General features: G+C 38.6%; 1 protein-coding gene and 1 long non-coding RNA gene across 4 annotated transcripts in view; both read right to left on the bottom strand.

The window, feature by feature from the left end:
* LOC105387523 (matrix metalloproteinase-2) overlaps positions 1-26,036 on the bottom strand; it is a 133,110-nt gene that overhangs the window by 88,605 nt on the left and 18,469 nt on the right. For both annotated transcript variants that reach the window (XM_038114686.2, XM_038114687.2), the window contains exons 3-4: positions 3,799-3,921; positions 3,441-3,616 (exon numbers count right to left, since the gene is read on the bottom strand). In XM_038114686.2, coding sequence (XP_037970614.2) covers positions 3,441-3,616; positions 3,799-3,921 — 299 coding nt within the window. The remainder of the gene's footprint in view (positions 1-3,440; positions 3,617-3,798; positions 3,922-26,036) is intronic.
* Positions 6,047-7,199, bottom strand: LOC125488891. Of its 2 annotated transcripts, none has more exons than XR_007266556.1 (2): positions 6,608-7,199; positions 6,047-6,484 (listed from the first exon to the last, which is right to left on the bottom strand). It is a non-coding gene; the product is annotated as an uncharacterized LOC125488891 (long non-coding RNA). The 2 variants fall into 2 exon arrangements; XR_007266555.1 differs by having other exon boundaries at positions 6,659-7,199.

Genomic DNA, 26,036 nt, shown 5'->3' with positions numbered 1-26,036 from the left:
TTTGTACTATGGAAAATTCAAACTTCTAAATAACGCCTTATATCTCTGTTCTTATTGATTTACTGCAACTTTCTTCTGTCTAGTTTCACTCTGGCACTAATAAGAACAGAGATATAAGGCGTTATTTAGATGTTTGCATTTTCCATAGTACAAAGCCATAGGAAACAGTGTCCCAAGGTACAAATTTAATCGTGTCCCAAGGTACAAAAAAGCAATATTTAACCAAAATTTAAATATCTTTATTTTTAATTAATAGGAATCTTTCAGATAATTGCTATGTCATAAAATTAAATAACTGAAAAGTTATACGTGACATCCATGTTTTTTTTTTGAGTTTGCCTCAATGAGATAAAGCAACACAAAAAACTATACAAAAGCTACTTTTGACTCCAAAAAACTTCATATTGTCTTCACCACACACTCGATGCTGGTACAATCACGAGACTCACTAGTTTTGCCAAGCGAGTAAAATACTATGCCTAGGGTAGAATTTTAATGTGTTTATTTAGCCGGTTTTTAAAATACAATCAATGTCCCGAGGTACAAGCGTCCCAAGGTACGTTACGTTACCCTACGTTTTTTTTTTAATAGTGCATTCTGCTATAAAAGTTATAAATTATCTACCTAGATTGGAGCAAAATAACTTCACACATCTTTCATCTTTCATATTCATTTATCATGAGGATCCTGTATGATGAGACTAATAGAGCTTGCCAGCACAGATAGACACCTAGTGAGGTAAATGCTGCACTTATCGGCATAGCGGGGTGCGTCACGTCGGGGGGAGGGGCATGCTCAGTCGACACATTTCACCTTCCACCACGATAAGCCAACATCTCAGCTTCAGGGAACCGACCGCTATTAACGTGCATTACCACTCACCTATCCAGTCTACGTACCAACTTCTCATAACCTAAGCTTTAATAATATTATAGGTAATAATATTATTAAAGCTATCGCATATCGAACTCGACTCCTTTATATCGTTAATCGATGGATACAGATTTTTTTGTACCTACACTACGTTCGTATATTACGCATAATAAGCTCTTTATTACGTCGTATACTTGCAATAAAGAGCAATGGAAATTGTGAAATGTCTTCAATATTGAAACGTCGACCCAGTTCGTGTCTGCGGGGTGCGGGGCGCGGGGGGGAGGGGACGGCCGCGGGGGGCCGACAATGAAGGCGCACTACAATGAATATGCAAGATAAAACTATGCCTCTTCAATTATATGAATGTTTTGCCGCTATCTTACACCACCATGCACTGTGCACCAATAACGATGAAGAGTGGAAACGACTTCACTTAAAAAATTTATTAGGTTTGTTTCAGCTACTTACTTATTTTACAAAACGGCCTAAAATGCTAAAATAAGTCAACATTTAAAATGGTATCACACTCCCTTTTTCGTTCCAACGTTAATAATTATCTGCTTGAATTATCTGCATTTTTAATAATCCTATTTGTTTTGCAAAGTAGGCTGGTGTCAATTTCAGCTGAAATTCTGTACTGTCGTATTGAGTGGCGATGACAGCGCCGCGCGGCGGGGGGCCGAAACGCCTGTCGTTTAACTGTCACCGGCAAGGCGAAAACAATAGGATATTTCCATGTAATAGCCATCGTTGTCGGGTGTCTAGCACACGCTACGGCTTGTTTCTATTAAATTCATTCCACTGAATGCAACAAGTAAACAGGAAATTGTTTCTAACTAAACTACATCCCTATTGAGTGCCATCACGCTGACCCCAAATTTTCACTCACTAGATTAACTTTTGCATTGAAAATTAACGTAATGTTCCGCAGCACTTTCAACCGTAACACTCTCATTTGAAAAGGAAACATTTGGGTGGATGTTATCCGTGGGAAATACCGAGTCCTTAACTTTGAGTGTGGCGTCGCGTAGCGCGTAGCGTGTCGCGTCGCCGGCGCCACATTCTCATAAACCCGCCGCGAGATGGCGCTGCCCGTTTTATTGCCTGTTTGCACAGTAAGCTCTAATGGAGGTCTACAATATTGACAGACCATTAATTCGACAGGAAATTGTGCCGAAGCCGCTTGGCTGTGCAGGTGATTGTGAACTTTTCAAATTATCCGCGTGCTACGTGGCTGTTTCCACCGGGACCGACACGAGTGTTGGCGAGCTGGCTGCTGCGGAAACACAACAACTTTAATGAGCTTAGCTACTACTCGTAATACTTTTTATAACAGCACCACCCCCGTTCAGTGGAGCCGCTGTTGTTATTATTATGCATAACTTCTTATTTCAAATGTGTATTGCATGGATCCTAGAGTCCATGGATCCAGGTAGGTATACTTAGATGTTGTAACAATACAACGTGTAGGTACTTTAATAATAAAAAAACTAGGTAGGTATAACCAAATTAAATATAAGAAGGTATTAAGAACAAACTACCCAAGTTTTCCTCCACCACATCACTTCCTTTGGCGTCGAAAGGACATATTCTTTTAATTAAGCCACGCGGAAAGCGTCGTAACTTTTACGATGGCCGTGATTTAACTATTATTTGTCATCAATTTTATGTGTCTTAAAGCAAATAGCGATGTGGTTATAGTCTCCGTTAAATGTACGATACGGTAACATTCTAGAATAGCTTTATAAAAAATGCTAGGAGTAGTCTATATGATAGTATAGGGCACAAATCTAGTTGCGTCGCATATTATCATCTTTTATAGCAAGTATCAAACTTTTTATTGTAAGTATAATGTAATTATCTAAACTTGTTAACTCGTCAAAATTATAAAATAACCAATAGTAATGGTAAAAAATGCCTACTGCGATCATTTAATGAATTCAAAACGAAAAGCCCTATTTCGTACACCCTGCCCTTATAAACATGTTTGACCCCACCAAATTCTTAATTCTAAATCCGCTGTACTGAAGTAACTTTTTTTTTGTTTTCTATTATTAAATAATTTATTATAAATAATTCATAATTATTATAAATATCATTATTTATATTTTTTAAATCACTTTCAAGGTAAGACTGTAGTTGTAAATAATAATAAGTTGCCTCTAAGCAGCACAATACGCCATCTACGGAATAAAATGAAAACTTAGAGGAACAGAGACACCTAGCGTCGAATAGCAACACTAAAGCATGCAACGCCATCTAGGGAATCAAATCAGAATTATCAAATACAGAGACATCTAGTGTCAAAAATCAACACTACTTTAACATTAACCGCCATCTAGGGTATAAAATAAGCACTAATCGGAACAGAGACTCCTAGCGTCGAATAGCAACACTACAACATCACCGACAACCCTACACTGTATGGCAGTTACAAAGTTCAACAATAGATGGCGGTAATAAACAGGGCCATCTATTGTCGAGTAGTAGTACTATAATTTTCAGTTTAAAACATTCACTATGGTCATGGCAGGAGAGAAACTATGTAGGTACTTACTACTTACCTCCAAGTTAAGTTGGTGTGTTTCCATTTCTGCCCCTGCACTGCAAATCTCTTCCTCCGCCTGCGATCCTCGCCCTCGTCACCGTTATCTCGGTCCGGCCGCCCACAGCGTCTCTTCTTCATGAGCTCTCTAGTTGCTTCGTCTATCTCTCCCGTTACGGGTAGTCCACCAAACTCCTGTACAAAAAACATTATAAAATATAAATATTTGGTTTTCATAAGTATTGTATGTTATGTACGATAAACAACAGGTAGGAAAATGAGACGGGCCCCGGAGGCCTACCACGGAGGAACTCAAAGAAACTTATGTAATGATATATGTAAGTAAATAGTAATTAACATAAGTAGGTAGTACAAACCTGTAAAGTCTTGACGGCGATCCTGAAGTCGTCCTCGTGGGTGGCGGCGGCGTCGCCGTGCAGCAGGTTGGCAACCTCGGGCTGCCCGCGCCGCAGGTACCCGAACTGCTGCAGGTAGCTCCGCTGCAACAACACACACTCCTGTTATCTCATGAGGTCCTGGTACAATTACGATCATAATAGGTAATATGGGATCGATCTCATTATTTTTCTTATTGTGTCGACAAACACACAAACTCTACTCCACTCATTATGCCCTGGTAGACGGTCACAGAGATCAATGTCATTCTTTTAAACTCGTGACGAAAATGAGGGGTGTTTTAAGTTTATCGTGTCTGTTTATCTGTTTGTATTAGCCTAGCTCCCAAACTGCTGAACGTCGTTTAGTTTTTTTCTTATTGTGACGGTGACAAACATTCTTGTTCCATATCAGAGTTTGTCACGGTGGTAAAAGGTTGGCCAGTCCGATTAGCGTTGGATTAGCGTCAATCACTGACTGCCCAGTGCCCAGGGTGCGCCATACGCCTGGCGCACGAGTATCATCATCAGCCAATAATCATCCACTGCTGGACATAGGCCTCTCCCAAGGAGCGCCACAACACTCGCTCCTCGGCCTTCCTCATCCAACCACTACCCGCTACCACTTATCGGCCACGCCACTTATCGGTTCTTCGGCAGATATGACCAGCCCACTGCCACTTCAGCTTGCATATTTTGACAGCTATGTCGGTAACCTTAGTCCTCTGACGGATAACCTCATTTCTGATACGATCCATCAGAGAAACCCCAAGCATAGCTCTCTCCATAGCACGCTGAGCGACTTTAAATCGGTGGACCAGTCCTACCGTCAGTGTCCACGTCTCTGCACCATACGTCATCACTGGCAGGACGCACTGGTTGAAGACTTTTGTCTTCAGGCGCACGAGTATACGATACAAGTACTAAATGATACGATATATACCTACGTCCATCGAGGCTCCTTTGAGCATGTCTATGTCATGACCATGTCATGCTTAGATCAACGCAGTGTGTGCACACGCACAGTACAAAATATAGCACTCCCTGAGCCCTTAGCACGAACTTTCGTCGAGGACGTGAAGTAAATCTGACACGATGAATTTTGTAGGGAAATATGAACAGCGCCCCTGGCGGGCAGTAGCAGAACTAAAATCGGCAGCAGGAACTTTTCGTCGTGTAGTAACGTGTATGGTAACGTGAAGTATTTTGCGGTTTGTATAGGAAATGGTAGCATGAATTTGATTTTGACATATCGTATCGTGAGTTTACTCGAAGATTTTCTCACTGCAAATTATTCAGTGACAACTATTTAAAATGGAAGTTAGAGCATTTATTTCTTTTGGTTTTCGTATTTTTTATTCATTACCAATATGCTACGACCACGTAGATACCCTACTAAACTAAACTAGTATTTATTACACGCAGCAAGAGACGTAGATGAGGAGGGTAGCCCAGAGGCAAAATTTACAAAAATTCATGGGAAATGTTGGGTTGTGATGTGTGTGATTGAAAATCGATGGCGCTGTTTGGAGCAAGACCATTATACAACTGTTCAGTGTGCAAAATCTATTAAGTACAGCGTGCCGTATGTTGCATTACGTGGCCCTCGATTTTGGCGTGTCTGACCGTGATGACGTGGTGATTGAAGCTCGTGATGAATACCTACTAGACTGGAAGTGCCGAGAATCCATCGTGACGGATGAGATCCATGGCATCCATGGCACCAATAGCAGTAAGAAGTAGCAACACAGTACACAAACACCTATACTTACTCACGTTTTGCTTTGTAAGCTATAATTCGTAAAATTCTAATGTACCTAACTGTATTTATGTGTAATTGTATTAATAAATACCATTATTGCTACTGTCTAGATGTGTTTGAACTCTACCCTCTCTAGAATAGTTAAGGACAGTTAGTTATTGACTATAAACTTTAGTGCCAATTTCTCCATAGTCGGTTATCTAACTGACAGGGATTGATTTATTAATTATAAGTCATATCCATATAAAATTCACGAAAGATATGTCAAAAATCAACCACTACTCCCTGGTTATGCTCAAAGCGACTACGGAGAAATTGGCACTTAACCTAACTAAAGGTAATAAGTCTCTTGGTAGGCAGGATTAATAGACTTCATTAATGATAAATCATCAACTTTCTGGGCCCACTTACTAATGGGTATAAAGTTTGGATAAATGAAATTACCACAAAATAAATAAAATATTTACATTCTGTTCAACAGTTTTTTATTCTTTATTTTACAAAAAAACATATTTATCTTAGTAGGTAGTATCATGTAACATTTGCAAACATCAGCATAGTATAACAAAATGTATAATTTATCTTTTCTCCTAAATGTATTCTTCACCGAGCAATCAAAATGCACACTTATAATTTATGCCTTCACGGGGGTGCACTTGCAGGTGGTGGCCTGGTCCGTGATGCTGGATACAGGATACGCTGGTATAGCTGGATTGGGCTGGCTCCTCGTACCAGGCATATGTTCCATGCTGATTCTATATCTCATCACATCAATAATATAGCATTCACCGGCAGCTTTCAATCTGACATATCCATTTTAGGGCTGAACCATCAACCATTCACTGTGCCCCCTTAGGCAATTTGGGAGCATTTTCTCTTTGTATTATTCTTATAATCACTCCATACCTGCAAAACAAATGACAATTGCATCATTAAGAATAAGAATATGACTACTAACTATTTCAAAGAAACATGAGTACTGCCGATGCTTTATCTCAAGGTAACTAGTTAATGCTTTTTAAAGTGTACCTAGGTATTAGGAAATCATTGAGAGACGAGGGGATAATCTGTCATGACAACCTTTTATGTTTAATGTTATGTTTCATGTTTAATTTTCTCCTTTGCTTATCACTCCTTGTCCCGTCCCTTCGCTATTGAGCTTGGCTAGTTCCTTCCACTTATTAAGGCACCACTGGCGACCTCTCCATCCGTGGGCCTTGGCGTTGATATCCGTAGGCAAATATCACTGCGTTGAATTCAATAAAACAATAAACAAATTTAACAAATAATTATAAAAGCCGACCTGTCAGTGTCAATAGATTGTTAATTTGACAGATGACAGATGACAAATGTCAAAAAAAAAAGTTAGGATGTGCGTTCAAATCATAGTTATCATCCATAGACAATTGTTAAAGTGCGTTTATAAGGAATCGCTGCTTACTTTGAAATTATTATGAAGGTTTTGAACTTAACAATATCAGTGTGGTACAACCTTATTTTAACTCTGGTAACGTTGTAACGACCGGCACACGACGAAGGCTTATGCTGCCATTTCAATACGTTCAAAGTTAACGTGTAGTAATGAAATACGGAAACGATGAAATGTTCCTGCTAAGGGTACTGTTCCCTCAGCTAATTTCGGTGTTAAAATTTAGAAATACAAATTGATGACCCCACTCAAGGATCGAACCTGGGACTTTTGGATGTTGAGGCAGAGCTTCTATGGTTAGATAGACCATAGAAGTAGTTACTATAAGCATACTGACTAAGTTACTACTTACCTACTAAGTATACAGTGTAGGTATAAGTATTTTTAAACCCATTGATTTAGTTCTTTGATAAGAAATGTAAGTAGAAATTGAACTAAAGAACAACTAGTGAAAGTCGCAATTTCATGCAAATGATGTCGGTCGGGGTCTTGTCATGACCCAAATGTAATATATACTTATAACAAGTTAGAAGTAAGGGGCCGTCCATTAATCACGTGAGGTCGTTTTTCTCATTTTTTGACCCCCCCCCCCTTCCCCCCTGGTGATATTAAAATTTTTGAAGTTAAAATTTTTGCGCCGTCCAAAATATCGTTTCAGAAATGCCTAATTTTTGACAAAAAATTAATACACGTGATGTCTAACTAGAACCCCCCCTCCCCCCTCGTGATGTTTCGTGAGGTTTTCAGTACCCCCTCCCCCCCCTTTGAGCCTCACGTGATTAATGGACGGCCCCTAAGTACTTATGTTTTATCTGATCAAAGTTGACACTCCATCATTCTGTTGACCTATATATGCCTATATGTATACCTAAGTATAGGTAAGTAGATAAGTACTTTTTTTATTTTTTTTTTATTAAGTTTGAAAAAATCTATGGTGTTATGTTAAAAATCCTAAGTTCTACCTAAGACTGACGAAAAGTTTTAGAAGTTTTTGGCAGTTGTGGGGTTAGAGGTTGACCTTAATTTTTCAGAGGGGTGTTACATTTTTCAAAGTCGGATGTTACGTTTTTAAGTGCCTACCAACGAAAGTCTTTAAATTCGGCACTTACTATGTATTACATAGGTTTTAGGTACATACATAAAAAAATGTGATTAGATAGCCCAGATTTTCCTGATGCCCTGCCACTGAAAAAACCCATTAGCGGCGTTAGTAACAGCGGGTGTATACGTCACTATTGAATCCTACGAGGAGGCTGTATTGTCTGGTCCTGCGCAAACAATAGCTTCCGTTTTCATACAAGCCGTGGGGCCTTTTTCCTTTTTTACCTTAATTAACGTTTGTCGAGTGACTCCAGTGACAATGGCGCATATTCTTTGTTGTCTGTTACTAAACGACTATTACGAAAACATTATTTAAACATACTAGATTCATAATTATGTATAGTAGGTAGTATAAAACGAATATTATGTTATGTTTTTATTTCGGACGTAAAGTTAGTAAAATAGTACCTACCTAGTCACGAAAGAAACAACAGTTTTTGTAAGTGATATCGAACGTATATTGTGTGAAACACTAACTATGCTTCTTACATTTCCGTTAGCCAATCAATAATTTAGTGTGCGCAGGTCTAAAGTTAGTACTGTAACTTAATAACAAGTTAGGTAAGTCTCAAGTTTAGATTACCTAAGCCGGTGTCCTGAGTCTAGACTATAGACTATGTAGTTGCCAGTTAGTGACTCAGGCCGCTCCTGTGGAGGCCATGTATCATCCATTATTGTCTCCAGGACTTTTACAATTAATTTTATTATTAATTGCTATTTCAATCGTGTCTGAAAGATTCTTTTTTGCGCTGATAGCCTTATTATTCAAGCATAAAAGTGATGTATTTTCGATGAAACAGTACCCATAGCTATTTGGAAATTATATTTAACATGACTTAACTATCTTATATAAATTTGGATTAACTTTTTGGCTAAAAAGAGGGGTTTGTCACCAAGACACCCTCCGTTTACAAAATGTACCTACGCAACCCCGCAGGTAGGTATCATCCGACGCAAGGGATGTTTACAAAGGACGCTTCTGTCAACTGTACTCAATAATAAAGTCTTTGTTAAGCAATCTGTGGCCTATTATTCACTCCCTAAACTTATCTGTAGACCTCCCGGGCCTTTGATGGGTTCGCCTTATTTGAATAAATCTGGCAGCGTCTGCTTGTACTGGCTGTGATGATGACGGTATACTGTACTTACATAATAATATAGTATATTCATTATTCTTAAAATATTTAAACTTAGTTATGCATGTTTAATATTGAAAAGAACATAACTAATAAGTATATTAACTTGATCACAGGGTCTCCATGAAAAGTCCAGGCACAGACTATTAGAGTTCATCTTAGACAAGTAAATCTCTGGCACTGGATTTTGTAGGGCTATCCCGCCGATATCCAATAATTATCGATCTACCATAAAAAGCGATGAAAAAGTTAGCAAAAAACAAAATGGCTGCAAAATAAAGGGCATCACTGACACTGAGGGTGGCCCGTAATCACACCATTGGCACCGATAGAGGTCGTGATTTACACCAATAATGCAAATTATATGCCCCAATTAGGTTAATACTACAGGGAATCTAGATCGACACATTTAAACCGTGTTAATTACATCGCTTTATCAATGAAGTAGGTGACTGTTTAATTTGTCTGGATATTACAACAAAAGCTATTGGCCTACTGTTCAAACACCATCGTTTTATTTTACAGAGATTTTCTGCCCAAGCTTCCAATAGCTTTTAAATATTTTCCCGTGGGAAACCCGGGATAAAAAGTAGCCTACGAATTCCGGGAACAAGCGTATTCTTAGCTGTGGGTTAACTGTAGTCGATTAATATTGAAGTAGGTATTTTGAAAACTCCGACATTTTGTACCATATTGTAAATTAATTTATTGTTTTTTGTGTCCGCCTGCACCCAATGACTAATCACAAATTGTGGATCATTAGTCATTTAGACTCGACCCATAATTCCCACCTACTTTATAGAGGTATAAAATAATTCGAAAAATTAAGTTGTAGGTAAGTAACAAGTAAGTAACGTTTATTCGAAGTCGCAAAAAACAGGGCCTTTGAATACCCCTTTTTTGTTTGTTTACAAAGATTCCGTAGGTTCCTTACGTGTGACGTATAATTGTATGTCATCTATATACGATTTTAATACTTTGAAGACTTAATTAATTACTTTATACATGCTACGTTTAATCCATGTTTTCTATTACGTAACTTAAAACTTAACAAAAATATCTATACACTTACAAAATGAATAGTGATTTCCTTTAAATTTACCAGTGAGGAATTCCTCAAGGGACCATTCTGCTACTCCGGGTCTAAAACATCCTAATTATGGGCTCTCGTGCAATCCTGTAATGCGGGCTTGAATTTATAGAGACATTAACCCAAAGTAAATGAGACACTAGCCTTTATTACATTGTAATTATGGCTAAATTCGCGTGTTACACTAGACTGTCCCTTCGACTTAATGTCTTGTAATGAGCTCTGCGGCTCTACGTGATACAAAAGATTATCTGCCTCTATACAATGACATGCATGCTGCTATGCTGGCGGCAGAGCAGGGATAAATGTTGATAAAAATGGGAGTGTTTATGATTATTAATTATTAGTGATTGCTATTACAGAAGCAAGCACAGTTTAATACAAGCATGCATCATTAGACCATTATCGTTCCCTTGAACTTCACTCCCTACAACTTACGACTTGTCATCGCAGTCAAATCAAATCAGTAGTTCAACATACAGTACACCTACCCAAACACAAATGTATGACTCTTCTGGCAATTACAACTAGGTTCAATATCAAACAAGCCAGATTGTGACTGCTAAGGACCTTTTCCTGAGGCGGGACATCAGCTGTCATGGCGCCCCACGGTTCATTACCGAATATCGTTATAAACGATGCCATATTGTAGAGCTCCAATTGGTAACGAATGCTTATTACCAGTCACCTTTGCAGCTGATGCACGACAAAGTCGACATTCTCAACCGTGACAGTATTTTTGAAGCTAACAAGAGGCAACTTATATCATTACGGTATTTACAATATGGACCGCCACCCGCACATTAGGTAGGTTGGTACCTATTCAATATACTTTTTGCCTAATTCTAATTCTATATTCAATCACTTCATTGATGGATTTGGCAAAACGTAATCATGCTTTCCGACTTCGAAAAAAGAAGGAGATTCTCAACTCATCTACCAATTTTTTTTTTGAGTTCTTTGGTACATAATAGTAAGTTCTATGTATACTCTAGACTTCTACACTCACCGAGCAACGCGGTCTTCTTAAAAGCTCACACAAAACCAATGAAATCCAACTAAAATGGTATTAATACCATTTTAGTTGGAGCTTTAGCTCACCCATACTACAAAAAAAGCTTAGACTACTTAATTGATAAAGTGTAGCGTGAGTCAGAGCATTTTTTTCAGGTCACAATGTAAACATAATTTAGTAGGTCGATACAGTGAGCCGTCGCTAACATCTGTTCTCTGAATAATGAAGATGTGGGAGACCAACTCTGTGCCAGCATTTCGTTGTTTTAACTAAAAGCTTTCAACACCGCTGCATACACTCATAGAGCCATACAAATAATGCCCTATCAGATAATTTTCTTTCTAAATAATGCGAACAAGCTCTTTGTGGAAAATATGAAAAATGTTGGTTTTAGGTATTTTTGAGTTGTCTTTATTTTACTCTGATATGGTCTTGAAGGGCCATAGAAAGCAGTATACCTACATCTACATACATGTTTGTTGGTAAAATATGAGTATATACATATAATATAATAGATAAGTTTATAATAAATAAGTTTGGGGTATATCGTTGGAAATGAATAACATTGGTTCTGTTATGGCGCCACAGTGAAAGGTATAATCTATCATCATTGGTGGTCATTACGCCGCCGCCGTCTGGCCGCCAATCAGGGGTCTGCATGTCACTTCCTTGTCCAATCAGGATCGGCTAATCAGCCACGTGACCCCGCTGAACTAGTCCCATGTGTCACGCCGATGCTTGTAAGCACTTGATTGTCATCACAGGGTCATCGGGCAAGCAGAAAGTATCGGGTTGCATTGAGCTGTGCTTTAACCAAATTATAATACCTATCGATGGAATTGGTGCTTCAGATGTTTCTTAAATATATTTCTATCTGTCTTTAATAGTATCGAACTTTAGTACTTATATGTACTTAAATAAAAAAACGAAACTGATGGAAATGTAAGAAAGAAGGAAATGAAAGAAAAATGACCCAGAAATGTAGCAGAAAAAAAAAATAATGTTCAGGCCAATTTTATGTAAAAAGCAGGTATGAATTAAGGTCCTCCCTCCCTGCCTTTTTTCGAAGTCGGTTTAAAAGTGCCTTTTATAGTATCCATCATAACCCTATACAAAAGTAATATCCGATGTTCAAATAAACAAATGACATGCACGGATGCACGTCGCCCAAATCGCCGTCCAATGAATATTTAAAGTGCAATTTGTAAATGGTAAATGTAATAATGAGGGCAGAGCGGTCGGTCCGCGGGAATCAACGCTAATCTGCGCCTGAGAGCAGAGAGGTTACTCTACCTTCACAAAAATAAACGCACGTGAGCTTTTATGTTATTACAGCTTTGTTGGTTATCACAGCTCCGAAACTTAGTTTTTCGTAAGCTAGAGCGACCCACCAGGCGGGACAATGACGGACAGATTTGAATTACAAATACGCCAGTGACACATGAAATTGAACGAAATTGCATTAGCACACACAATGAACATGGATTTGATGGTGTAGCGACAGAAACCAATTCAGTTTTTGTGGACTGAGGCAGCGACACAAAAAGTTATCAAATCCAAAAAACTGCTGTCATAGACAATTTATGCCCACTTTACTACATTTTGGTCTTGTTTCACAATGTCTGGTTAGTGGCTACCTGTGAGATAAAATACATGCTGTCTCACTCTCTGTTATTTTTTGACAGTGACAGCATGTATTTTATCTCACAGGTATAGCCACTAACCAGACATTGTGAAACAAGGCCTAACACTACTATTAGTCGTTAAATACTAGTGGTACCACTAACCTATACAGTACATTAATACGTCCTAATCATTCATACAGAAGAAAGTCGGAAAACCGTGTTGAAATTAAAAGGTGCAGCTTTTTTTGGCCACGGTACTAATGCCTCCAGTGACTCGATCGGACGCATCGGAAGAAGACTCACTGGAAATCGAAGACATAAAACATAGTTTTCCTGTTACCTTTTGGTTTCCTTGCATTGTGCAACTGAATTGTCGAACAGGATGTCCCATTTGTAAGCTACGTGACGGATGAAGTCGGGAGCCCACAGTATTGGTACCTCTATAATATAGTAATTATAGTACTTAGCTGTGAATTTAATTAGAGCAATGACTCAGCATTTATGTGGAAAATAATTTATCAAACCATGTAACATACATCGATTACGTTTAGGGATTTATCCAAAGGGGCGTATTTTATAAGTAATTTATTGTAATTATATTTTTTTTAGGTTCGTGCAATTCTAAAATTGGATATAGGTAGGTTACCTTCTCAGAACTCCGATATTCGCATGGTTTTAAAGATAAGACTAAACAGATATTAGATTCTATTTGTTTTTAAATATAAATTTCAAACTCTTTTCTCTATAATGCAAACTGATAAGTAGGTACTCGAATTCAAACCCAAAAGCGTATGTCTGTAGGTAGTGCATAAGTAGAGCCAGCAATTCAAACCGCTACCCCTTAATTTATTCCCAGTAAAGCTTAAATCAGCTACCTACGCGGTCTGGCCGAGATTGTATCTTGGTGGAATTGTCTCCGGAACGTCGCCGGCCGACACCCCTGTCGTCGCAACACCCTGTAGATCACTATCTATGGACGTCGGACATGTACGATGCGGTGAAACGAACGAACGGCAGTAGTCGCCGTCTAGTCATGTCATGGCAGTGTGACGTATGAGGTTATAGTTTTATTACTTTTATGGTGTGGGGAATTCGGCGTTCTGATTTTAGCAACATGTTCATAAGCAGTTTCTCAACTGAATATCTGTTTTTATTTTTATAAAAAAATGCCTTTCCCAATAGTTTCGCCTCGGGTTTACAAATTCTTACAAACATTTGCGTTTACAATATTTAGTATACTTACATAAAGGATGAATTTAATCATGTACTTGGCATTGTGATTCTAGCAACGCTGCAGGGTTGATTTTTTTGCTCACAATACTATTCGTAGCCCACGCCCCATTCAAAATATTGTATCTAAGTAAGTTCTATAGTAAAGTCTTTCTTTGAATTTTATAAGATTTGTTGTCTCATATTTTATTTTACGCAAAACGTGTTATTTTCAGACTGCTCTTAATTTAATATTATTTGCTCACGATGTCCAAAAAATAGTTTTCATGCAGATATGATATTACGAGGTTCTCTGGGGACCATTCTGATAAGTCTAGAAACAAGATTTAGTCTAGTCTAGACTTAGTTTACGTTTAAAGAGGGATCGAAGACGTTTTACGAGTTAAACAAGAATTTAACTGTTCTTCTAGACACGATATTTCAGCCGGCCCCACTCATAAATAATGCCAACAGAGGAGCAAATTTTCATTAAAATTTTAGGCTATCAGCGAAAGTAATATAAAATAACTACCATATATAGCCTTAAAGAAAGTGAAATCTTTAGATTGTAAACAGAATCCATTTTAAAATGTTGAATAAAAATTACCACTGAATCTGACCGAAAGTGTTCAAAGCAAGCTAATTATAGGTATTTTTACTTTAGATTTAATTAACTAGTGAAGATCTTTAGTGCAGACTGCAATAAGAAAGAGAAGTAAGGTACAGCTGAAAGCTAAGTTGGTAGTAGTACCTAGTCGTTCTATTCCTGTGTGTCGCACCCGGAGTTTCTAAACTGTCTGACGAACACGCATAGAACATAATATAGAGCCAAGTTTAACATAACGGAAGTACCTAGTTATGTATAGTTTGAAACTAAAGACCTAGGAACTCTAGGAAGTATGTAAGTTAGGTATACCCCGTATACCTAACGGAGTATATTTCATACCTCGAGTAAGGTTTTTTTTTTAAATTACATATTTCTTAGAAGCCATCTTTAGATTTCTTATGTAAATAAAAGTAATTTACTAGAAATAGCCCTAGGCTATACATTCGAGCAACGTACTTAATATTACGTTGGGATATTTTGGATGCAGCAGCAAGACTTCATTACTTCCCCCCAATAAATGTTCCGACGCAGCAGATTCTGCCGTTGACCTCCACATTCAGGTTTACACGCAAAATCATGAGTAAATAACATTAAAGCACTCACTCGTACACATCAGTGGCATTGTGCATACAATTTAAATATGCTTAAATAAACGAAATATGCAAACGAACGTTCCGAATAATGATATGAGGAAGCCGTCATACAAAATTATCATTACACAGTGCAAGCATGTCATTTGAATGTAGTTTGGCCCGCGGGCCCGAGTTTCGGCTTCTCCGAACTAAAGTACCAACGGTAGCGCAAAAAAGCTAACGGGACCTCAGGGCTCCGTATGATTTATTCCGCTCACAATATTGCAATCTGGTTCTTCCCATTACCACTTGTTGGTGCAACATTTTAACGTATTGCGGACCAATTCTGCTAATCACGTTTTGCCGGTGTGAAAAATAATAATTTATCCGAGCAATTCTTACAATAAAGTTTATTATAAATTAGTTATTAAATTACACTAAGAGCCTGCTTCACAATGTCAATGGCTACCTGTGGAATAAAAGACATGCCTTCACTGTCACAAACATAATTACAGAGGAGACATTATCCAGACATTACGAAACAGGCCCTAAGATTAGCATTTACTTTCACACAGCTGAAAACAGCATAATTTACTCAGAAGTCGCAACAGTGATACATTTAGCAGAATAAGGTGTCTGCCTGATGGTGTTGGTGAAATTAATTAGCATGCGATTGCACACGAGATAAGTATCAGTTCCAATGAATCAACGGGACCGATGAATGGTGCGCTTCTGCTGGCCGACGACCGACGCTGCGCCGGCGCCACTCACGCGCTATTCTAGCAGAAGGGCTAGTACGGGGCGTATTTAAGACGTGACAAAAGTTTTGCATCGCTGTCACTCACATCGCACAGCCTCAAGATTGAGCGCGACGGACAACTTTTGTCACGTCTTATTAGCGCCCTGTGCTACAGGGCCAGAACTGGCCAACCAGCTACGATGCCACTACTATATCTGACTAAGGCCTGATTGGATGATGGTCAGATAAAAGTAATATTAGTAATATGTGGGGACATCTCACTCACGGCCATCCGACTCCAAACTAAGCAGAGCCTCTAATATGGGTATCGGATAGCTGACTTATCTACACAGATACATACATAGATAGACACATATTATATGTATAGGTAACCGTAAATTAACACCGAAGACCCGAGTACAAATATCTACTCCGGCCGGGAATCGATCCAAGGACCTACGGCGATCCATAACAGTCGCTAAGATATCCAGAATACGCTTCCCTCGCATTTGGTAGGCAGCCGCCGTGCGCAAACGCAAATTAATTGAAATCTCGTGTGAAACATGTCCCGTGCAACATTCATTCATTAAACCCAGATTTAGTTACAACAACATCCTCGTTTTATGTACATCATCTAACTCTCGTGAATATGTAACCATTTGTGTTTCCTTCAGTGTTGACTTTTGCTGTAGCATTTTGGGAAACACGCGTCTTTTCAAATATTAGTTAGTGTGATAGTTTTCCTGTACATATATAGCCATATAGTATACTGCCCCAGCTTTTACTAGAAGTATAAAATACTATTTATATGAAGTCATCATAACAATGAAATCGAGAAAGATTACCTACAATCACATCCGTGTTATTACTTATTTTATTATTATTACACAAAGCTTTAATCCCAGGAGATAGCCAGTGATGACCTTCGCGAGACCAGTGTCCATATACGAGGCTGCCTTATATGAATCAACCACCAGGTGTCGCATACAAACATTGACAGTAGATACTACGGAATAGCTGATATACAATATACAATAGAACGTTTTATACAGGGTGCCGTGAAACTTTGGTTCTACGGCATTTTGTTTAGTTTTGTTGTAGGTTAAGTACAATAAACTTAATAATTTTACAACAATCGAACATACATATGCATAACTGAATTAAGACAAGTATACTTAGATACAATTACAATGGTTGTTTAATTAGTATTAGGTACTTAGTTAGTATTGAAAACTATTGATGAAGTTTATTAGGTCTATAAAATTTTGTAATTAAGATTCCAGCAGGCTTTGTACAGTTCAAAACAGGTGAAGGACATACAAGATGTGATGCAGCACAAATGCTGACAAAGGACTTAGAACAGAATTAGTTATAATTATATACAAGGTATATATAAAACAAGATGTGATTGCCTTTGTTTTGGAACTATAAAGTAAACTAGAGGTGAATTGCGCAGTTGCACATTGAGTGGGAGTGTGAGTTTATGAGCCAGTATGAGCTGTGAACTCTGTCTCTGGACTAGCCTGGACACGGTCATATAAAGGTACCTACAAATATAATAACTAGGGTTGTCCGATTTTCTGGCTTTCATTTCACCTTATTATTTTTAGTAAAAAGTCTTGTAAGCTACAGATGCCAACCGTCTGCAATTAAACCAAGAGGGGAAGAAATCCAAGTGAAACTTAGGCAGCTTAATCGAGTTTATCTGACTTAACCTGACCAATAAACTTATTGGGAGGATAAATTGCGACTGAACCAACCAATAAGAACTGGAGGGTTTCGTTTTTTTATGATACGATATTTTCATACGATCTTCTCTGCATACGATTCGATCTACCTGCAGATCGCATTCCATTGAATCGATTCAAAAGATCGGTAGATAGTACATCCCTAATACTAACAACTTCTGTAGGTATGTGTATGTCATGCATATAAGACATGCTGTGGACTTTGTACGGCGAAAAGTTAGTTTACTGAATAAGCCAGTTTAAATAATAAGCTAGCCAAATCAGACCGATAACGAATTATATTTTTACCAAATAGCGACCAGTATACAAACCATTAGGGATAGGTCAGGTTCATGTTCCATTTATAGCGTTAGACGAGAAATATGTGAGCAACACACAAAATGTGTGCCCGGTATAGGTGTTCAGTGTCCCATTTATGGCCACGGCCCGGCGGGAACAGGGCCTGCTGACATTTATGGGCAATCCCGTAAAGGCGCTGCGCTTGTGCCCACACGCAACGATTCCACGTACGATTGCCCTTATTTATTAACATATAATAACACCATTGTTTACCTTTTCTTATTTATTTAAGTGCATGTTTTGCTTGAGGAAAGTTGTGTAGTTTATGAAGCCCTTATCGCTTTAATGCGTAGGATGTAAATAATGCAGGAAAGAGGAGCAAAACCTAATTAATCGCTTTCGCTCTCATCTGAAATCGTTTTATATACTGAAATCGTAAAGTATATTAATTATTAAAATGAAAAATGGTTTAAACAGTACTTATAAATGTTACTAACGCATAGCAATGAACTTCACTACTAATGCGCTGCGAATGTTCATATCTGTTTGATTGATATCACTACTCAATCACTGTGGCCGACAGAACCCCATCCTGAGTGAATTATAGTGCATGGTCCTAGTTTTCAATTACACTAACAGATAGATAGACACGACGTATAATTGATGTTGTGATGTGGGAAGGTCATTGTCACCACTTACTGGACAATTTCTCGGTCAGATAAATTAAATAATTAATTATATCATAATACCCCAGTATAAATTTTGTTTTAAATTATGTAGGTAAGGTAAATAGGTACAGGGCCCCTTATTTGATGATTGACTTAGAAAGTATATTATCTATGTTTGTAGGTACATAGCTACCTTTTATTACGAGCGCGAAAAAACAAACACACTAACAGAAAAAAAATCGCAGTTACGTGAGTGGAGTTTGGCACTCCGTCAGTAATTAGGTCGCAATGTCACCGCGCCTGAACTTACAGCGAGGTCGATGACCCGGCGAGAATATAGCGCGCCAAACCATGATACCACCACCACAGTCACGGCACTCCACCAACACTGGATAGGTACTCGGAAATTATGCCAGTGAGGTGTGCTGTGCTGTGCTGATAGATCTATGGTTGTATGAGTACAAACAACTGAAGAGATAAGTGTCCACCGTAGCGCAAGCAGTTTGATCTTAAAATTTACGGAAAGAAGATGGATCGGGACTTGATAATTATTTATATAAGTACAGAAAGAAAATATATAATACATAAGCTATTATTAATCTATGTATTTATTGTGAGCTTTCTTCAGGCCTTCTTTTTAGTTTCTAGATCTTATTATAAAAGTGTTGCGCCACGGGAGGATACTTATCTCTTTTGTTGACTATACCTATTAAACAGTCAGTACTAGAAATCCGCCATCACTATTAAATATAAAAATAAATAAATAAAATAAATGTTTTCATCAGTATTATTCCTATAATAGTGTCCACGCAATAATAAAATTTATTTCCATAACTCTTACGAGTATAAAGTAATAACTATTTGACGCCACGATTCTATGTATTTGATGTAAAGTACGCATAAATAATTAAGAAGCTGAATATTAGCATACACAATGAGACTGAAAACACACACGACATGAAAATCTTAAAATAGTTTGACAAGGTCGCAACGTAACAGGAAACGTGTGAAAGTCCCTGAAAAGTTCGCTCATTCATGAGCTGAAACTGAAACATCCGGAGACATCGTCTGGGGGTCACTCCAGATAGCGAAAAAAGTTTCCGAGATAAAGCTATTTTTGGCAAGGTTAAGTGCCAATTTCTCCATAGTCGGCTATCTAACCCACAGGGATTGATTTATAAATTAAACGTCATCTCCATATAAAATTGATGTCAGATGTGTAAAAAGTCAAACACAACTCCCTGGTTATGCTCTAACCGACTATGGAGAAATTGGCACTAAGTGTAGTATTTTACCAACAAGTATAGTATAGACAAATCAGACAATGAATGAAATGCAGGAGAAATATAGAGTTCACTGACATTTCACGTTATTTTGTTCCTATTGTAATGTATGACCGACTGCGTCACACAGTGTGTAGTGCTGACCACAAAGTAAAAGATACATATATTATATTATATACGCACATAGGGCATAGGTACTTAGTACATACAGGGTGTTAAAAAGGGTAGACTGAGAGATCTATTCTAAAGAACGTTTTCTCAGCGACTTTAAAATAATCGCAAGAAAAATACAGCTTGTTTATAGCAATAACTTATGTAGTTTGTCACTTTTGTGGAACAAACTTTGTACTATGGGTAGTAGAGTCACCATGGTGGCAAAGCTTATTAAAGCTACACGATTAGAAGAAGAAGAACCCGTTTCGGCTCTATTCTATTCTATTCTCTGTGTGGGTGTAGATATGTACCTGCACCTGGCTCTCTCGAATGGAACCTTTGTGCATATCCCCAAGGTCTAAACTGCCTTCCTAAGCTTTGACCATTTCCCACCACGCTGGTCTACTGCGGGTGGGTTCACATATCTAGATGTGCTAGATCTAGATATGCAGGTTTCCTCACGATGTTTTCCTTCACTCGTTTCAGCTCACTATACCACTTTTGCAACGCCCTGTATACCGCATGATATCGTGCACCGAGTCTCTTATCACGCTATCACATGTGCTCGTTAAACAGTTCATGGAAATTAAATACATTGTCCTAGGTTTATGGCTCAATTATTACACATTAATAAAAGCGAACGCATCTACAGATATGAATACTTTGTAGATTTTACAGGTGTAGTGACTAGATTTTTTAATATAAATGCTAGTCCAGGTTTTGGGTTGCCTGAGTGTGTACCGAAAGGGGTACTTTGTAGGGCGTGCAAAACCGGTTAACCGGTTAACCGGAAAACCGGTTAACCGGACAATATATCACGGTTTTTCATAACCGGTTTTGAGAGTTCAAAACCGGAAACCGAAAACCGGGTTTTCACCGATTTTGATCGTATTTTTATATACTTTTTTACATACATTAGAAGTTGAACCCATAAACTCTAAAAATAAAAGAATTTGTATATCGGTTGGCACACTGATGGACACTAGATTAATGCTGAAACTCATAAAAAAGAACTAAAATATTGTATGGAAATTGAGTGACGATTTTCTGGTGCACATGCCGGCACTCTGCCTAGGCGCAGTAAAGCAAACACGACGTCAGTGACCGATGTGTGCGTGTGAGTTCACATTTTTTGCTGTATGAAAACTTATTGCTGTGTGAAAAAAAGGTACTCTGGGTGCACATAATTATAACGTTGAAATCTGGCCCAATAAAGCACAACAAGGTGGTCTTCATACTAACTCTAGGTAAAACAGGACTGCATTGACCGTTGTTGAAAATATAATTAGGCCAAGTGCGGGGACTGCATTCGACGTTATGGAATTTTTCATGAAGTGTTGAGGACGTCAAATCAAATGCAGTCGTGTCCATCAATGAGTTAGGCTTTCTTTCGTTGCGCTAATATGAACAAATCTGTAATACATCAAAAAAACATTCATCATCTTACTGCTACTATAGAGAGAGATCAGACGATAAATGTTTTTTTTTTCAAAATCTGCCTGTATGTTTAAAATATACAATTATTTATGATAACAGAACGATATAAAAACACCATTAAGGTGCCACACACTTTTTTTTAGATGTGATAACAGTAAGTACTATGATAATTCTTATTTAACTTTTTTTCCTGTTCACTAAATTATTAATTTGTCATATGGTTGATTAAAAATAGGTAAGTATATCATAAAAAATGTTTTATTCGTATGTTTTGTGGACATCTCTATCTAAGAATATGGGTTCCTTATTTAATTAGTACTGTATGACAAAAAATATTTAAGTAATATCAAAACCGGTGAAAAACCGGTTACCCGGTTTTGAGGCTAAAAACCGAAAATTCAAAACCGGTTTTGAAAACCTTCCGGTTTTGCACGCCCTAGTACTTTGGAGAACTTTCCTCTACTACTTTTAATCTAGGCTACTTAAATAGGTTGAAAGTTAATAAGAAATTATAATAGGGAGATATGTATAGTTTACGGTCAGTTTTACACCCGAGCGTTCAAGAAAATACAAGTAAGAACAAAAAGATACAAACAGGATTCCAAAACCCGTAACATTGCAGGTATATTAGCACATCATGTACAAATGGTGTTTTATTAATTTAGCACTTGAACGAATGCGGCGGCTCTCCTCGCGAGCGGCGCACAGACGGGACCATGTCAAAATAAACCTGCCGTGGTGAAACAGTATTGCCAATCTAATTGTACCACGGTATCGATAAAATTTTAACCTTATCCCTAACGCATTAGCATGCATTACCGCGGTATCCGCAGCATTGTATAATTAGATCGTTTGCATGGTGCCGCGTGCGGTGTTGCAAGCTTATCAAAACTATTAAGCTCGTATAAAGTTTAATAAGCTCAAGCAGATCGATACCTACCTCGGTTTAGTGTCGATTATGATTTTATAGACATAGTTTTAGAAGATAAACGACGAGTGTAAATTGTAGATAAGTAGCCAGTTTATACTAGCTGGATGAGGAAGGCCTTAAACAGTACATTTTGTGGCACTCCTAGTGAGAGTAGAAATTTGTATAGCTGTGGACGATTGCAGGCTAAAGATGAGTAAAAAAAAGCTCCAGAAAATACAGGGCATGACTTAGCGTAGTTTATTCGACAACAGCATTCAAATCATGTAAGTATCTGATTTAAGAGCAACCAACGGGTTAAATGTAACCCAGATGCCTCTATCTACAGAAGTAAAACTTATAACATCCATCTTTTTCAATTGAGGGCTAACAAGGAAGCCAGCACGCGGCGCGGTGACTCAGTTCGATATACTTAGTTATTCCCGCAACTCCCGAGGGAACGCTATTCACATGCACTAACAGTCTAACACTAACTATAGGCATAGAAAACCTAAGTTTAGCTACTTGTATTTCGATTACTAGAAATTAATTAATAATGTATGGATTTAGGAGGTATGACGTGTACGATAGGACTATGTCCTATTCACATTAGAGCATGTCTTCGCACACTATACAACACAATCTACACAGTCATGTATAAGATACAAATACATGACTATAATCTCAAGGCTGTCAATTAATTAATTGATGATGTCTGAGTCTGGATCAATGATTCAGTTTGCTCTGTTTATGACATACTGTAGCATGTAACAATTAAGGGTCAATTCAGACGTACCACAACCACACCACAGCCACAACCACACCACAACCACGCCGTGTGGTCGGGCGTATATTTTGTATTGAAAATGAATAATCCAATTCACACGTGCGACATTTTGCCGTTGTTTATTTTATTTTATTTTTATTTTATTTTACTATATTAGGAAAACTTAACTATAATTTATTTTGTAGATAACAATGACAGGGTAGCTTATGTTGCACAAGTTTCCACCTCTAGGTAGATTAGTTAGGTAGTATAGGGAGGGTTAACTAAAGCTTAGACTTAATGTAATCGCAAATACACATAACTTTATAACAAAAAGAGGGAGTTAAATTATAAAACAAAAACAAAGAAATCAAAATAAATTAAACTAACCAGGTTTATGAGAACCAAAGTAGTCAGAAACCAGCTCATTGGAAATAGATGCTATGCTATTAATAAAATATAATAAATCCATTTATTTCAGGTAATTTTTCATAATTACAAAAATAACCCATAGTTGTTGTTAGTAACAATAGCCCTTATTTCTATGTTAGTAGACAGAATACACAACAACATAAATTAATAAAAACACACAAATGAAACTGGTCCTATGCGGGTGGCCTCTGCCAGGTGGGGACGCTAGCATGCAGCAGGGAACAGCGACCCACATAGGGACAGTCGAGCCTGGCCGCAATGGTGGTCAGGAGGGTGTTGGGGCTGGCCCGCACGCGTCGCACCAGCGAGGCGGCTCGCTTTCGCATAGTTGCATAGAAGCAATCTGTTCGCGCCTCCACAAACATGCCTGACGCACTGCAGCGTCGGGACAGCCCCAGCAGACTCCGGAACGCATTGTTAAACTGCACCCGGAGGGCACTGTACGATTTTTGCGTGTAGAAGGCCCACAAGCTGCAGGTGTAGAATGTGGTGCAGTACGATTTAAAGAGCGTTATTTTGACTTGCCTGGAGCACCGAAAAAATCTGCGAGCAATCATATTTGCTCTAATCGACAATGCCCTCCGTTCCCTCTCCATGTCGTCATCGTCCTTGAGGCTGGATGTCAGTAGGTGGCCTAAATACTTAAATTCATCTACCTTTTCCAAGGTAGATTCATTTAGCCGAATTGGTGGAGTGTTGACCCTACGTAATTTCGATCCAGCCTCAAATACCATGACTTGACTCTTTTTGGCGTTGTATATGAGTCCGTGAGAGCGGGCGTATTCCTCACAGATGCACAGCATCTGTGAGATCCCGCAGGCCGATGCACTCAGCAGCACCATATCGTCCGCGTAGCTTATGTTGTTGAAGCTAACCCCGTCAATGTGGCATCCGATATGTTGGCTGCTGAGCGCTCTGACCAGAGAGTCCATGTAGAGGTTAAACAGTGCGGGTGAGGTTAACCCCCCTTGCCTCACACCACACTCCAATCTATACGGATCTGACACTGCATCTGCCCACTTAACGCAATTGATCTGGTTCCCATACCAGTACCTGAAGATACTAATGAACTCACTGGGCAAGCCAATATCCTTGAGTTTTCTCCATTGTATATCGTAGGAAACCAGATCAAAAGCTTTCGACAAATCTAAAAAGCAAGCGTATACAGGCGTATTTCTCCGCACATAGTAGTTGACGGTGTGCTTGACGCACAGAATAGCACTCTCTGTCGATAATCCCTGCCGAAAGCCAAACTGATTATCGTGCAGATTTAAATACTTATTTAATTGTACCTCAAGCAAACCGTCAAACAACTTAGCAACTATTGTAGCAAGAGAAATAGGCCTGTAGTTCGCCTTATCTGCCTTGTCTCCCGTCTTGTTTTTAACAATGGGTACTACGAGAGTCCGCATCATATGGGATGGCAGATACGAGTGCATCACACAGCAGTTGAACAGTAGCGCTAAGACGCGGCATATGTGTGGTCCAGCGTGCTGTATGTGCTCTATGCTAAGACCATCGTGTCCTGGTGATTTGCCACGGGTCATTGATTTAATGACTTTTCCGACATCCTTAGCGGTGAAAAGTGTCGTGCACTTAAGAGGGTGGGACTCAGTATCAACACTATCTGATTGACCCAATGATGAATGCACAAGAAAGTGATTTTTAAATAGGTTCGCAATATCTTTGGCGTCACTGACGCCCTCGACACTCGCGGGGAGACCCGGCCGTGCACTAATCTTGTTGGTGTGTTTCCAAAAGTTACGGAAATCATTCCTTGAGTGGTGTGAAGCTAGGATATTCATTTTGATTTGTTCCTCATGCTTTTGACACCATTTTAATCTAGATTTAAAAATGCGTTTACTTTCACTCATTTGCTCGTATAATTTACCCGAGTTCGGCTTTCCACACAAACACCACATTTGAAAATTGAGTCGTGCCTCCTCGTGAGCGCCCCGGACATGCTTGTTCCATCCAGTGACCTGCCTACGCTTCCTACCACTGTAGGAGAAAATGTCCATGTCACTGTGGTCACGCAATATATTATTTAAGAGATTAGGTACACGCCAGAAGAAAGAGTTCTGCCTGTAGTTACTTGATACAAGGGGAACATAGAACAAAGACGGCTGACGAATTTGCTTGGTTGGAGTGAAAAATTTAATTAACGAAAGCAACTCAGGGCTGTCTACTAAGCCGTGAATAATTTTTAAAAAGAAAATGATGTCAGCAATTTTACGGCGGTTGGATAATGGAAGTAGGTGA

The sequence above is a fragment of the Plutella xylostella genome, chromosome 8 (assembly GCF_932276165.1).
Source record: "Plutella xylostella chromosome 8, ilPluXylo3.1, whole genome shotgun sequence".
NCBI classification, from domain to species: domain Eukaryota; kingdom Metazoa; phylum Arthropoda; class Insecta; order Lepidoptera; family Plutellidae; genus Plutella; species Plutella xylostella.
Note: the sequence above shows the minus strand (reverse complement) of the source record. Positions and strands in the feature narration are given on the sequence as shown.